The 15,987-nt window shown below is 43.6% G+C and overlaps 1 protein-coding gene across 1 annotated transcript in view; it reads right to left on the bottom strand.

Moving 5' to 3' along the window:
- The window catches only part of LOC138585022 (kelch-like protein 29), a 125,625-nt gene that overhangs the window by 18,710 nt on the left and 90,928 nt on the right, over positions 1-15,987 (bottom strand). The window contains exons 9-11 of the mRNA XM_069657237.1: positions 9,728-9,926; positions 3,180-3,362; positions 664-844 (exon numbers count right to left, since the gene is read on the bottom strand). Coding sequence (XP_069513338.1) covers positions 664-844; positions 3,180-3,362; positions 9,728-9,926 — 563 coding nt within the window. The remainder of the gene's footprint in view (positions 1-663; positions 845-3,179; positions 3,363-9,727; positions 9,927-15,987) is intronic.

The following is a 15,987-nucleotide window of genomic DNA, read 5'->3' on the forward strand; positions in this document are numbered from 1 at the left end:
GGTTCCTCTCGCTCTGCCGTGCAGGAGGAGGAAGCTTCTCCGCTGAAACAAACTCCTCAGACCAGGTTAGAGAAAGAAATGAGGAGCAGAATTACAAAAGTCAAGAGATATGAATCAGACTATTGAAACTGAGGAAACGTCTGTTTCTTGTCTGATGCTGAAGAGATTCAACAAGGCAGACAGAAAAAATCTGAACAAAATAGGCAGCTTAATAGACCACAGAAGACGACCTTCACATGAAGTGTCAGCGATGTGTTGATGCTGAAGTAGACGGAATCAGATACAGTTCACCTTTTCTGCTCTCTGATAGCAAATCCTCTCACTCATGAACAAGTACGAGGTGCTCTGTCGCTACACGACGACGCTCACAGCTGTGACCGTTTAATACGTTCAGGCTCAGATTCATTCCTCTGCACCTTTCTGCTCTCTCAGAAAATTTGGTCTGAATACTTTTCTACCACGTTTCCCCTCACAGTGTGAATATTTGCTCAAACTGGATTGCTGAGCATCCACCAACTTTCTGCAGAATCCTCTGCACACACTCTCTGAGCTGGCTGTCACATCGAGTTAGAGCTGTGCCTCACTGTTCAGAAACCAGCTGGGAGCTGCTGGAGGTGTCTGTTGTTTGGAGACAGGCTGCTGTTGATGTTGTGTGACTCTCACCTCTCCACGTGGTCCAGGTTCCCTGATACTCCCATTCCTCCGATGGTGTACAGCTTTCCGTCGTACACCAGGCTGTTGTGTCTGCAGCGAGCCACCGTCATCCGGGACACCAGACTCCAGTTGTCCAGCAGGGACATGTAGCACCAGACGTCAGCCACCATCACACCCGTCTCTGTGCCACCTGAAAGATAGGATAAGGGATATTTAAGAGTCATCCAGGCAACCATCAAAACCTATGTTTGCTATGCAGTTTCACAGGTAACACCAGCAGTGACTCAGTGACCCTGCTCCGAGTCTGAGGAAGGTTACAGACCGGAGCCTGTTGATCAGCTGACTAGAACACCTCTGATTTCTCCACTGGCTGTCTGACTCTCAGCGGACACATGCAGACCTGTTCCGATGCCCAAACACAAATTTACATGTATATGAAAAGAGGGAGAGGAAAGGTACATGCAGGACAAATCCTGCTGCATTTCCACGCTGCAATGTCAAGGTGTGAGCACCGTGCAGGATTCTGGCACATATGGAGCGTGGAGAGAGAAATTCAGTCTGTCTCTGGAGAAACAACTTAAAGGTGTCTCATAGAGGGAGTCACAGAGTGCACAGTGCACTATGGAACTAAATAAACTGCAAAACACCGTAGCGACTGTAAAGCCAGAGAGAGAGAAAAAGTCAAGATCAGATAAATGCTCCTCAGAAGGTAAATAAAAGAGACGTTAGGGACTCTTAAAGGTCATCAAAGTTACCTGTAGCGCTCAGCATTGACACATTGTCAAACTAACAGATGAGTGAGCTTTGAGGGTGGCAACCTCTTAAACTGTTTCACAAAGGTCACAAGAAGCTGCTGATGATCTTGGCAGGTTCATATCTGTCGGAGAGTGAAAATGTCCTCACTGAGAGATCATGAACATCAAGTGTGGAGACCTTTGTCAGGACTCATTATGAAGAATGGGCCATGAACCAAAGACACTGGGTCTCATTCATGAAACGTTAGTAAATGTGTGCGTAGATTTGCACATAAAAGCCTATGCTACTATAAACCTACTCCGGATTCATGAACACCGCTGGAAACTCAGATCTGATCGTAAACACATGTGTATGATCATGAATGCCAATCCATTGTAAAGTGACAGCGCGCTCCCGGTAATCAGCTATTAGCATAAATCCACGCCCATGAATTGCCAATGACCACCATATAAGGAGGTAGATGCATCCAGTCGACCTGTCAGTCATGGCCCAAACAAAGAAAGAGAGAGAAAGAAAAAAGAATTTACATCAGCCACAGGAGGAGGAGGCTCACAGTCACAACTATCAGCTGCAGACGAGCGCATCGCTGGCATAATTGGGGAGACCTCTCTGTCAGGAATTATACACGAAGGAGACAGCGACATGCCTCCACTGGAGTCAACATCAGACCCAGATGGTAAGGTGGTAAGTGTTGTATCATAATACATTAAACCATCACTGATAGCTTAGTGGTCAGTGTAGATTAACCTAGGTTGTACAGTGTCACCAAACAAACAGAAGATTCATTTGTGGGGTTTTCTCTCCGGATTGAATTAAGTGGAAACGGGAAACCAGAAATGTCATATTGTGCGTAATGGATCAAATCTGAATCAGTGATGGCTGCTATTTAAGATTTATTTTAACAAAGGATACTGATAACATATAGCCCACAGCAGTTTTGTATGCATCGTCTTCAAATTATTTGAATCTCAATAGCCTAAAGCTCTGTTTTATACAGCTCCAAATAAGTCAGTCTGCAGCCAACGTAAATTAAACATTTTTCAAATCAGATTTATTAAAGGTTTCTTTTAAATGATCAAAGAGCCACACACAAAAAAAAAAAATTGTTGTCTCAAATAATTTTCTAAATGTGTTATATTTTAATCGTTTGTCATGTTTAGGCTATATCACGTGTTTCAAAGGCATCTGCGTATTGTGTACATAACAGACTGCGATATGAATTAAAATTGTAATTTCCAATAGTGACAAGCATTATTTATGTGCATTCTTAAATTAACATAAGCACTACGCGTGGTCAGCAGCATGTGTAGATTTTGTTAGTAGCTACGAAAAGATCGGAGCTACTAAAATATTGATGAATGCGGAGATGCACGTAAATTTCCGTCTGCGAACAGTTTACACACAAATTTGTTCTGCTCACGTTTCATGAATGAGACCCATTCTGTGGTTTGCTCTTCTTGATTAACACTTTCAGACACTACTTGGGTTATTTTCTCTTCACCATTAATTACTACTTTGCTGTTTTATTTTCAGCACAATGCATTATGGTATATAGAGCTGGGTTTGTGACCTTAAGTTAAACACCTCGTATCAAAATGCATTGTGGGATACTTTGAGTCGTTGAGTTGAAGTAGAGATGAAATGTTCCTGATGCAGGAGTAACCTTTCACTACTGCAGTGTGATAAACCCATGACATGGACTGTCCTCCTGCTCTGTGCCACTAAATGACTACAAAAGCTACAATTGTGCTGCGGTACATGTAGCTCACCTGACAGGTAGATGTTGTCTCCGGCCGAGATGACACTGAAGAACTCGCGGTCGTAGAAGGGCAGGCTGGCCAGCGGGTACCACTTACTGTTCTGGGGGTTGAAACAGGTGACTGCTGTCAGGGAGCGCTGGTTCATCCCGATCGTCTGACGCCCTCCCACCAGAACTATCACCTCCGCTACACCTGGAGGACAAAGGTGGAGGAGGAGGAGGAGGAGGATGGAGGAGGAGGATGATTGGGGAGGACAAAGGAAGGAAAGAGATGGGAGAAAGCAGCCATCAGGGAACGTTTCCACAAGTTTATAAGAGCCAAGATTTAATCAAAGCCTCTTTGAGACGCCAGAGTGCTGCAGAGACTAACAGGTGTCATGTTTTGTAGCTTGTTGCTTCATATATAAGTATGTTTATATGGCTTTCAAGAAAGAGGTGAACATTTTTATACATTTAATAAAGGCATCCTTTAGAAAAACGTTTCAATTTCCTGACAGGAACCTTGATCGTCTGCGTGAACACTGACTTACACAAGCAGCCACAGATTATAAGTCTGCTGGTTTGAATTCAGAGCGGCCTTGGCTTTCCCTGAGTCAATAAGCTTGTCTGGAAATGCAAAACAAAATGCAAAATAGAAAAGTTTCCTCGTGGTCACAGGAAACTACTTAAACAGGAAAGTATAACTCAATTACAAAGACTGATGGTGCTGCCAGTTGTTTGGATGCTGCCCAGCTTTCTGACTCTCTCTTCCTACACATGATACAAGCACGAACCTACACATTCACTCGTCCACACGCTCACTGTGAAACCTTCACTGTTTGGACATGAGAGACTCATATAATCAATAAGTGAGGATCAATTTGTGTACACGTGTTGGAGCAGATGTGTCGTGTCTCAGATAAACACATGTGCTGAGGACCTTGTGTGATTAAGAAGATACTTGATACTCATCCCGATCTGTGCTCTCAGACACACACACACACACACACACACACACACACACACACACACACACACACACACACACACACACACACACACTCAGAGCTGCTGGATAAAGACACCAGTGATCCAGAACACACACACAAGTTGGCAGGCTGCCACATGTGTGTCTCAGGTCCTCTCAGACTTCAGCAGCAGCTCCAGAGAGCGGACAAGACGATGAGCCAGCAGACAGAAATGAGCTGTGTGTAAGCAGCCGGAAGTCGGGCAGAGGGAGGAAAGCCAGGGAGAGAGAGGAGAGGAGGAGGAGGAGGATGGGAGGAGATCGAGACAGAGTGAGAGGAGAGAGAGGAGGGGAGAAAGAAGGGGATATGATACAGAGGGAAGAGACGGAGAGCTAATCTTTACACTTTCTGAACCAAGGCTAAACACTGGTTCATCTGCGGTGATCGATAGCACACAGACTCTCTCCTGTCCTGTCAGAAAGAGAACAAATGGTAAAAGAGGAGAAACAAAATCTACAATGGGCTTTGGTGAGGCTGCGCACACAGAGCAGTAAGGACTGTCTCAGACACATCGTGGACACACAGCTTAGACTTAGTGGACAGTTAAAAGCTGGCCGGCTCTTTTACTACGGTTAGATTTTTAAGTATGTGTTCTTTGGAGGGCAAAAAGAAAGTAATGGCTCAAGGAGAAATTGTGACAGTGTCACTGCAAAGATGAAGGTCTGGTACCCGAGCCAAGAAAAGGTCTATCATGACAAAATGTGGAAGGTGTAGGACTCGTGCATGTTGCCGCCCTTTCTGGCAGCAAGTAAAAGATGTTTGAATTTGAGGAGAAGCCTAAAATGATCCTCCTTGAAACCATTCCCATCATGTGCTCATTTTCACAGCTTCCTGGCATCACGCCCCAGACTGTGAGCCTCCAACGGCCCACAAGACCTCCAACAGACCTTTGATACACAGCTAATAAATGAGAGTGCAGTTTTATAGGACAGTCGCAGCTACAGCGGCTGTTCTTAAGAGGAAACAAGCTCTTTGTCTTCCCTCCTCTGAGCCTCCAACCACACATTCACACACACATTAATTATATTGACTTTGTTCTGCTTTTGTTCTTCATGATTAGTTTGCTGCTACTGCTGTACGTGTTTGCCTCCATTTCTCTTCATCACTTGTGTTTTTAACTTTACTGGGTTTTAAATGTTTGAATGTTTTCTGCGCCTTTTAGGATTATATTTTTCATCTCTTTTCATCTCCTTTTCTTTCATCACATTAGCTGTTTCAATTTGTTAATATTGATTGCCTCAATTAAGTTGCCAAAGTTTCTGTGTTTGTGTGATTTTTTGGACTTTCCTTTATCTGTTTGTACATCAATCAATGATCTGCTGTTTAAAGTTTCTTTTTCACTATTTGTTCATTTGGTTCACAAAAATAAAATTCGATTCCATCTTAAAACATGGTGGAGGATGTAGAAATACTAAATTCCGGACCATGTGACAAAGTGTCTAATTAGACCAACTTTAGCGTTTCCACATGCTGCTTCAGCGTGCTGAATTCTTCTTCTGTGCACATGCAGGTCTTTATTATCACCTGGTGCACATGTGCAGGTTGTTCTCAGAGCTTTCTGCTTGGTCAGACACGTCAGGGAGAGTCCACATCTGGACGTTGAGGCTGCTGTGCGGCTCTAACCCCTGAAGCTCTGAACACATTCACAAGCTAACACAACCCAACACCGGCCTGTCAGAACGCAACAACACAGGAGAGCAGCACGAAACAGTAAAGTTGTGGGATGTGAACTATTTACAAGGTTTTGGGATTTTCTTGTCTGAGATTTCTGCCTCCTCGTTGACAGAATACTTTTATTTTCATTGCATGACTGTAAAATTACATTAAAAACTCGACAGCAGTGTGTCTTTCTAGAAACAGTGACCCTGATACTCAGGATGATCCACGGATGTTGCTGTGAACATTTTTTGGTGGAACTACTTTCTACCAAACAATTAGTCCCTGTGGAAACTGTTCAGGGTTTGTGCTGCTGATTTTCCAGAGTAACTGGGACAGAGTCACTGAAAAGAGATGTTCCTGTTGAATCTTTAAAAATGTTTTGATGTTTCAATGCTGGGAGCAGTTCACTTGAAATTTAATTTGCCTTCCGTGTCCTGCATGGAGACGGTGACACAAGAGACGGATACCTGAAAACCAGGGCAAATAAAAAAGAAAGTGAGAAAATGTTTTCCTGGAATTCTGAACGATGACATTAAACTTTTCAGTCTTTAAATGTCTCAAATGATGCATTGATAGAGCAGGTGCACATGCAAGCACAGTCCAAAGAAGCACATCTGCACCATTGTCACATGCAGGGATCCAGCTGTAACCAGGTTCACGCTGCCTGCTGAACACTGATGAGGCTGAAGCAGCCTTCCAGCCTTGCAGCAGGTACAGCGGGTCAAAGTGCTGAGGCTGATCCATGTTCCTGTAAAAGCTGCTCGGTTTGGGTCCGAGCATGAACTGCAGCTCGAGGAACAGAGTGAGTCAAGATTTCTGGCTACAGCCGAGGTGATCTAATGAAATCCAGACCCCAGCACAGTGTTTTCTTTGGCTTGCATTATACTGTAATGTGTAAAATAGTTGATAACGTTAAATATATTTATTCCAACATGATGTAGAGAGCAGCATAAATCCTGCTGAGGACATGAAAGGGTCTGAATAATCTTGTTGTAAGGGCTTTAACCTGAGTAATCTCAGTTTCCCCGGCTGCTGTGTGTGTGTGTGTGTGTGTGTGTGTGTGTGTGTGTGTGCGTGTGTGTGCGTGTGTGTGTGTGATTCTGAAGTTTTTCCACCCTTATATACATTAGTGCTTCAATCCAGATGATGAGTGGACGGAGAGAAAGGCAGGCTGAGAAAGAACGGAGCTCCTGTTGAAGGATTTACTCCTACAGTGTATTTAAAGGTTAAACAATGTGTGTAATAATGTGTGTGTATGTGTAAGCGAGACAGAAACAGTGTGTGTGAGCTGGACCCCTGTGTCTCCTCGTCATTACAGCTCATTTGTCTGAGAGCTATTCCACTTGGCTGGGTTGAGTTAACAGTTTGCCCTGGCACTTTCCTCCCTCCTCTGAGCCGAGCTCAGCGTCACATGTGGAGAGGAGGAAATGGGAACACAATGCACGGTTTCTGTCGCACCCACGCACGCACACGCACTCGCGCACGCGCACACAGCATGTTATGAGTTGGTTTGTGAGTAAACTCTCAGCACCAGCAGATCCCCCGGACAGTCTAATGACAGATAATCAGATGCACATCCACACTCTAATTAACCAATTAGCAGCTAGTGGAGACACATACAGTACACAGAACTCTGTGGACTCATTATGAGACTCTTTACCCAAGACACTTTTCTGTCCAAATAAGAAGACGGGAGCCTGAGAAACACAAAGTGAAATACTGAGCCTCTGTTCGTGTAAAAAGTTGAGTTTATATTTGTTGCTCACACACGGCCAATTTCACTGTTGAATGTTTTTGGCTCTGTAATTAGCATCTAATAAAATTAATGGGGGAAGCATCTGCTCAATAAAACGCTCCAGAAAGCAAAATAGGAGCCAAGTGAGACGGAGGAGATGTCTCCTTTCCAGTCAGCACGGCGTCTCAGAAATAAACTTTATGGAGGTTTATTTCAGACTTTTATGACTCTTTCTTTGTTGTTGTTCTAAGTTTAAAGAGCTCAGTCCAAATGTTGTCCAGCATTGTTATGCATGTCTAATTTAAACCATTACCTTTGCACAGGAGTATGTGAGTGAACCAGTGTGGTGACAAGTGAGGACTCCACAGACGATAGTTTACCTTTTTTCTTTTTCCGCTTGACAGACTTATCAACCGAGCTCAGGTGGGGCCCCATCTGCTTGTGCACATTTAAAAAACACACACAAACAAACACACACACAAACTCACGTACTACTTACACAAGCACATGCTCAAACATTAAACTCAATCAAACGTCTGCCCTTCAAATTTCATGTCTGATCCCCCTGGCTCCTGCTCTCCCTCCCTCTCTCTGACCACATCCAGACCTCTGCTCCTGTTCTCACTTTCTCGTCCTCTGTGTGTTGACCACAATCCTCAACAACCTTAAAAATCTTCTTCCAGTCTTGTCTCAGTCTTTCTTGCTGTCCTGCATGTACACGTGCAAAATCTACCCTGCAATCCCAGTGACTGTACACCCTGCTGGGCAGAGCCCACCCTGTCCAGTGCAGCAGATGGCTGAGCAACACATGCACAGACACAATCATGATGACACACACACACACACACACACACACACACACACACACACACACACACACACACACACACACACACACACACACACACACACACACACACACGCACGCACACACACACAGGCCTATGATTATGTAACTGCACAACATATCAAGGTACATACTTGTACTCCATGTACAGTCCATCATCAGAACAGTTTTTCAAACTTTTTCTTGCTGAAACCAAAATATAAACACAAAGATGCTGAGCTCATATAACGCCACAAATGTCTTTTCTCAAAGAACAAATGATTCTTTGTAAATCCTCATGCGTCTGAATTACAGCCAATTAAAGATGAGAAAATATTCACCTAACAAAATTCCCCCAATGTTTGTTTACTGTCAAATAAAGTGCCTGGACAACAGTGTTGGCCAGTAAACTGATCTCTCCATAAAGTGCCATTTGTTAGGCAATTATCTTTATCCTACCGAGCAGAAAATAACTTGTGCAGAATGGTGAGGTGTGCTGGTGCGAGGCTCATAACACCATGCAGACACTATAATGAGGCAGCTCTTTACAGGGGGAAAGAGGGGGGTCCTGGCCCACCAGAGGGAAAAGCTAACAGCCAAAGGCAATTTACAGACGCCTTCAACTTCCATGATGACTATTTGAGTTTTTCAATGGAAACAAACAAGGTCTTCAATGGCTGGATGTCGGTGTGGGTCAGACAGTCAGTTGTTGGCTTGTGACTTAGAAATCAAGCACAGACCTGACTGTGCTTAGCTGCTGTTAAAAAGTAGTTAGGAGATGTTCATGTGCTGGTTTTGCTGTAACAGAGTTCAGAAGCCCACAAAACCCCAGGAAGAAGCCGTTAAGGTCGACCACTTTGTACTTCTCATGATAACAACAATCAGACTTGTCTTCAGCAGTCATTTGTTTGATTGTGGAAAGAAACAGCAGAGCCGACATTTGGAAATATGACCTGTGTGAGGATTTTAGTGTGTTTAAGTGTGGAGCTGTATGGAAACATGATGGAGCTCTAAATCATTGCTTTCCTGTTGTGGGTTAAAATCAATATGATTCAGTGGCAAGTCAAAGTCTCCTTGTGGAGCCATGACCTCCCTGTCAGTGTGTTACAGTAAAATATGAACAGTGTGTGTGTGTGTGTGTGTGTGTGTGTGTGTGTGTGTGTGTGTGTGTGTGTGTGCGTGCGTGCGCATGGATCCTGGCAACATGTTCTGGGTCAATAACATGGGTGGGTGGCAGATCGCATCACCACCATCTTGTTCTCGGGTCACCCAGCCCAAAGATGATGCACATCAGTTTATCCCTGCGTGTGTGTGTGTGTGTGCGTGTGTACCAGCAGATAGCCTCGGCCGAGTCCTGGGCGTCTGCATCTCCTGCCGCGCGTGGGGCAGCATGTGATAGCGCTTGGCCTCGTTGACCAGATCCCGACACGCCTCAGATGATTTGATCAGCTCCTCGTTATCCACCACGTTGAGCAGGTAGGACGGGTGGATGAAGGGAAGACGCACCACCGCCAGCAGCTCCGACAAATTCTGACAAGACATGAAACGAAAAAGAGAGAAAGAAAGATTAGAGGTTGAAGAAAATAAAGCTAACAGTGATAAAACTGTTTGTAGACAGAAAAACTGTCAGGGATGATCAAAGAAGTTTTACATGAACAACATAAAACAACTGGCCAAAAAACACAGTGGATCAGACGTTCACAGTTGGATTTACCTCCAACGTCATTATAATTCTCCTTGTTTAGCTGAACAATAACATTTTTAATGATATCATAAAGAACACAGTAAAAGCAGCTCTCATGTTTGATAAAAGCCTGGGCTGTTAGAGAGAGGAAACCTGATGTAGTGAGACCATTAGATCAGTTACTGTCAGTGTCAGACTCTCAAAGCTTCAGGTCAACACTCTGGTTGTGTAAGGCTTCCGTTTCTATAAATGTGCAGGATGAAATACTTTGGCAGAGATGAAAACACAAGAAAACATCTCTTACAGCTTTTCATGTATACACCATGAAAGGTGGTTTTACTCTTTTTCACAACATAACTAAAAACAGCTCAAGAAAAATGCAGTCATTAAAAGTTCTTCATCTCTGTGAGAGCACAAAATGTTATTGTTGTTACTGTTATCACAACCCCTCCAAGCCAGGGACGTTCTGAAGCAGGATGCTGCAGGACAATCAAGGTTCAAAGGTTGCACTAAAAAATGTATTCTCATTTGCACATTTTCCTTTAAAGGGTCATTTGGACTGAAGGATGTCGATCAGTCACCTGAAATCACAGAATAATCCTCAACTGTAGCCACAACTTGTGTTCATGGTTGTTTTATTGTTACCTGTTTATACATTTATGTGTGCTACTGTATAGGTGTTCAGACACAGTAGCGGGACTAACTGTTGCCATGGTAACCCTGTTTTTAGCTCAGCCTGCAGAAAGTTTTTTGAATTTCCAAGTGTGTGTGTGGATATATGTGTGCCCCCCCCTGGGAGTCTGATCTATGCTGACAGTAAAAGCTGTAAACAAGCCTGGATAGAGCGACAGAGAGCTGGGTGGGGGATTGACCCCGATGACCCTTCAGTTCAAAGCGACGTGACCGTGAGACGCGCTGGGAGGAGAGCGACAAAACAACAGCATCATAGAAACATCATTCAGGGGAGACCACATAATAAGCTGACACTCTGCCTCAGCATCTCCCTCTCCCACCTGAGGCCCTCTCACTCCGGCATGAGTCCCATCTGTTTGTGACTGATGTCCTGATACCAGAGAGGAGGAAGTAAGAGAGCAGAGGAAAAGACAAAGTGGAGGAGAGTGGACTGAGAAGGGCAAAATGAAAGGAGGCTAAAGAAAAGAGAAGACAACTGAAGTGAAAACAAGAAGATGAGAGAGGATGCAAATGTTCCAAGGCAGTCTGGCTCCGGGCGCTCGTAAAGTGGAAATGTCATAGACATGGCAACAATGTCAACAGATTACCCAAACTCCGTCCTGCAGATGGGACTGTCTGCATGCCTCCTTCATGAACGTACACAGCTTACCAAACAGTTTATCAGCTCAGTACCCACAGAAACACTGGGCATCGCTCTCAGTGTGTTTCGTAGCTTGCTTTGACGTTACTTTCTTGCTGAGGTGCCAAGATATTCTTCAGGGAAGAGTCTCTGGCTCAGGAGAAGCTGCAAATTCCAATTAAAGTCCCCAACGGTGGGAGATTTGCCCCACTAGTTACTGAGTCATGTCACACTCAAATGAAGGAGACTTCAGCTTCAGGCTGACTGCTCTTACTTTTCTATTACAAGCTACTTTTCTCTAGGTCTGACACGGCATCAGCTACTTTGGTCAGATGACACTGCATCATTAATGCCAGTAATTCAGTGTGGACTAATTTAAAATGCATTTGACACTTATCTTGTTAGTCAAATATGCTATTAATTAGTCCATTCTGTGGAGGAATAAACTCCATTCTGGTATATTTAAAGTCCATTTGTCTAATGTAAAATTACATTAGCATCTGCAGGTCGTCTGAAATAGGTCCACTACTGACCGTTCTGACCCTCAGAGCTAAATTAAAGCTGTATGTGGGGCAGCTTCAGCCAGGTGGTGCCCTTAGTGGAACAGCAGGAAAAAATGTCCTGAAAATCTGTAAGTGCATGTGGAAATCTTGCTCCTACTTAGAACAGCAGGTGGACAGACTTGAATTGTGTCTTCTTTCAGTTGCTAATTGCATGTTGCATGAAATCCATCCATACTTGGCGCACTGAAAACCACACCCCGACCAATCCTGGAGCATACACATACACGCATACACAACAAGTTAACTTTTCTCTACCTGTGGAAAGTAAAGAAAAAAAGAAACCCTCCTGTACCATCTGCAAATCGTATCACCATACAAACCCACATCTGTTGTTGGCTCTTTCCGCTTGCCAAACATCTTTTAAATGGCAGTAAAACTACCTCAAAGAGAGACAGCATCTGGTCTCTGCAAAAAGGTAAGGAGTGCTACCACAACAACACACGAACATACGCACATACAGTTAAGAGATCAGTGCATGTGAATGCAGAAAGAGACAGATGGATGCACTTCAGAAGTAAGGTCTGTAGGATGGTTGTACTGTTTTATAATCATGTGTTGTTTGTGCTCATAGTTGTTGTTAATCTGGTTTCTGCTTCAGTCCTAAAGTTGATTTGACTGTACATCTTGTTGAAGAGATTAAGGCGATGTAAAGTCACAGAGGCTGACCTCTGATTCAGTGAACAAACATGGATTCATTTGTACAGTAAACAGAGGGGGGGTTTCCCCTGAGTGTTAGTCTGTGAGTGTTGTGGAGAGTGGAGGGATACTGACAGGCTGTTTTTCTCTACTTGAATGCAGCTCTCGTCCCCCCATCGCTCTCTCTCCTCTCACTCTAGATAACTCTCTGAGTCTCTCACTACTTTTTCACTCTGTCTCACTCTCACCTCCATTCCTGCTCCTCGCTCTTCCTCCCACACATGCATATATATCAGGATGGAAAAGAGGGAGAGGTGAACGCTCGCTGCTAATATTCAAATCCAAAGTGTCAGACTGCACAAGAAAAAGATTCATGCTTTGTACCAGACATTGAAACTACTTAACCAGGAATAGTTACAGATAGATGTTGTTATTGAAGTGAATTTTTCAATATTTTGGTTGCTACTTTTTATTTGCTTGCAGTTTTAGTTTTGCACACTGTCCATTATACATTATGCAAAGTATAAGGCAGGTGGATCAATTATTGTACCACCTTGACTAATCCAATGCATTTATGCAAATGTAATTCATGTATAATGTGAGACTTGGCAGTTCACTCTATTCATTCTTTGTGTTGTTAATTACAATGTTGTCTCTATTCAATCACTGTCACTGTCGTAAACACACTTAATCATCATGTGTGGGAGGATTCATTTAATGTTTGCTTTGCACGGCTTTCAAATACCCCTGTGTACCTGTGCCTGTAGCTTACCAATCAGTTTAACAGGTTATTGTTCTAAAAACGTACTGTATGTAACAGATGAGTGTATTAGCCATGCTAGCAAAAACAACAAGGTAAATGAGAGTCTTACACCACTCAGACGTGCCTGAGTGACGTGCCTGCACTCAGCAGTGACAACATGCAGCACGTATCCGGCTCCTCTCCAACAAGCTCTCGAGTGATCACTCTCTCATGCACAGGCAGCACAGGGAATGTGTCCCTGCAGACAAATGGTGTGATTTTCATCTTCTCGCCTCCTCATGCCTGCAATCCTTTTTTGCTTTTAAACGGAGATAAAGACTAAAAAAAGCGACTGTGCCAACTGAAAGACACCAAGCTTTCTGTGTGTAACCCATTGGAAAAATAAAGACATTTAAAACGCTTTCCCACGCTGAGATTTTCTTTTGTTTAATTAATCTGCTGGAATGCTGCTGCTGTCCGTCATTTCAACTGCTGCTGTGACGTTCCAGCGCTTTGCATTGTGGGATACAGTAGGGAAGGTAGACTGGTCCGATGCAGGCTGGACTGAGCCTTTCTGGTCTTTCAACTCTTCAACTGCCCTGCCATCAGTGTGGTAGGACTTTGAAAAAGAACTCAGGAGACAATTAAAGTGTACTATCTTTATTTTTGAGGGTGCACCCAGTTAAAGAGACATTTCTTAAAAAGGGACAATATTGAATGCTGGCATTATTCTGTTATTGTTATATTTGAAGTAATGTCATATGTATGCTAATACAATTACTTTACTTTCAACTTACCTTTGTGTTCTGGTTACTCATTGTGGTGTCTGACTAATCATTATTTACCTAGCTTATACTAGTCCAGTGTGTAGTTACTTCTTAGGTGTGTTACATGTGCATTTAAAGATAACATACCATGATCTTCTGTTTCATTCTTAATGAGGAGTCAGTGTTTTTTAACACCTGAAACATATGGAAAGAGTATCCACAAGAGTCTGAGGACAGATGGAGACGCTACTGTTAGCTTGTCCGCCCACATGCACTTTTTATTTCCACTCTTTAATTCTCCTTGGACAAAGATCACTTATGAGGAGTCCATATGCTTATCCACTTGTATTCTGATATATAACCCTGATAGCAAAATGTGCCTTCACCTCTCTAATGGTCTCTATGTAGCACACAAACACACCAGGTCAACAGTTTCACTGCCAGTGGTTGCACATGCCCTGCAGCCCCGTCAAAATGCATTTATTGCAAGTAAGATGCTGCTGACTCACACTCACATACACACACATTGAGGCAGGTGGACAGGGGATGTGAATGGGTTGAGCCTGGTGAAAGGCAGGGATAATGTGTTTCACAGGGAGCCTCTCAGATCTGTCAGAGGCAGCAGAGAAGCAGCCGGGAAGCCGACATCGCCTAACACAGATGGCAAATGTCCACTGAGCATTCTGAGCACATCTCTCACTCTTTCTTCTGGTGACACATAATGAAGGAGTAAAATATGCTCTCCAAAGTGACTCTTCGTTTGGGTTCAACAGATGCTTTTACTGAGAGTGCTTGTGAGTTTGTGTATCTGCATGACTATGTGTGCGTATCAGCCGGAAGGACGGATGTGGGGATGGAGAGAGGTGTAGCGGATGACACTGACTGACAGGTGCAATATGTTCTCCTCTGAGACCTGTTTCAGCATGACTTCATTTAGAAAAAAAAAAGAGAGACTACAATATATACTACATACTATATTTTGAGAATACAAAATATATATTGGTATGAACTTCTGCTCTGCTGGCTATTATATGTACAATTGTTATCTAGCAACTTTCTGCTTCATTTCTAGGATAGCAGAAATATATTCTTCAAACCTGTAGGGTCATTTGTTTGTTCTCTATTCATCGTATAGCTCATGCAACCCCTGTGTGTTTTACAAGAGAGCCCGGTGGAAATGAGACGTCTCTGACTCGCTCTGGATATGCAGCCGCTGCGGTCGAGTGACTGCGGTTCAGCTGGCGGCACACATCAGGACTGCGGGCGCTCTGGGACGACAAAGGACACAGATGAGGATGGAGGTCTGGAGTTCAGTGGCCTGCATCAGATCCTGTCCACTCTCTAATACACCAGGGCTGATATACAAGTGATTTCCAGTCTTGTGTGAACGTTTTAGCATAGGACTGAGATAAGAAGAGCGACATCCTGTGCATTGGGTGTAAACCCCTGTGAGTGTGTGTGTGTGTGTGCTGCATGTGAGTTAAATGAGATGAGAAAAAAGGAGAGGGAAAAAAAGAGTCAGAAGACGAAGCAAAGATCATCAGCTTTGTCTTCTCAAGAGTCTATATCTGTCACAGATCACACTGGTCATAGTCTACAAGTTCATTTTGTCTCACTCTACAATAGTTTCAGTTTCCCTTTTCAAGCATGATCAATGGGACATAAAGCTCCTGATCCCAAAAACACAATTAACCTTTTCTTTTGGTCCACGATGATGAAAAGTTCCCGTTTTGAACTTGGAGCTTAAAAGGAGAACGACTAAATTAAAAGTGATGCTTGTGGTGAAAGGGTCATTTGTAGTTTTGAAGGTAAATGAATCGTGAAACTGGGAGAAAAACTCAGTTTATATCTTCACACAGCCTCAAAGCATTTCTGTCCTTTGATTAT

The sequence above is a fragment of the Semicossyphus pulcher genome, unplaced genomic scaffold (genome assembly GCF_022749685.1).
Source record: "Semicossyphus pulcher isolate SPU_LCO1_2020_fin unplaced genomic scaffold, fSemPul1.0.p SCAF_11, whole genome shotgun sequence".
Taxonomy (NCBI): Eukaryota; Metazoa; Chordata; class Actinopteri; order Labriformes; family Labridae; genus Semicossyphus; species Semicossyphus pulcher.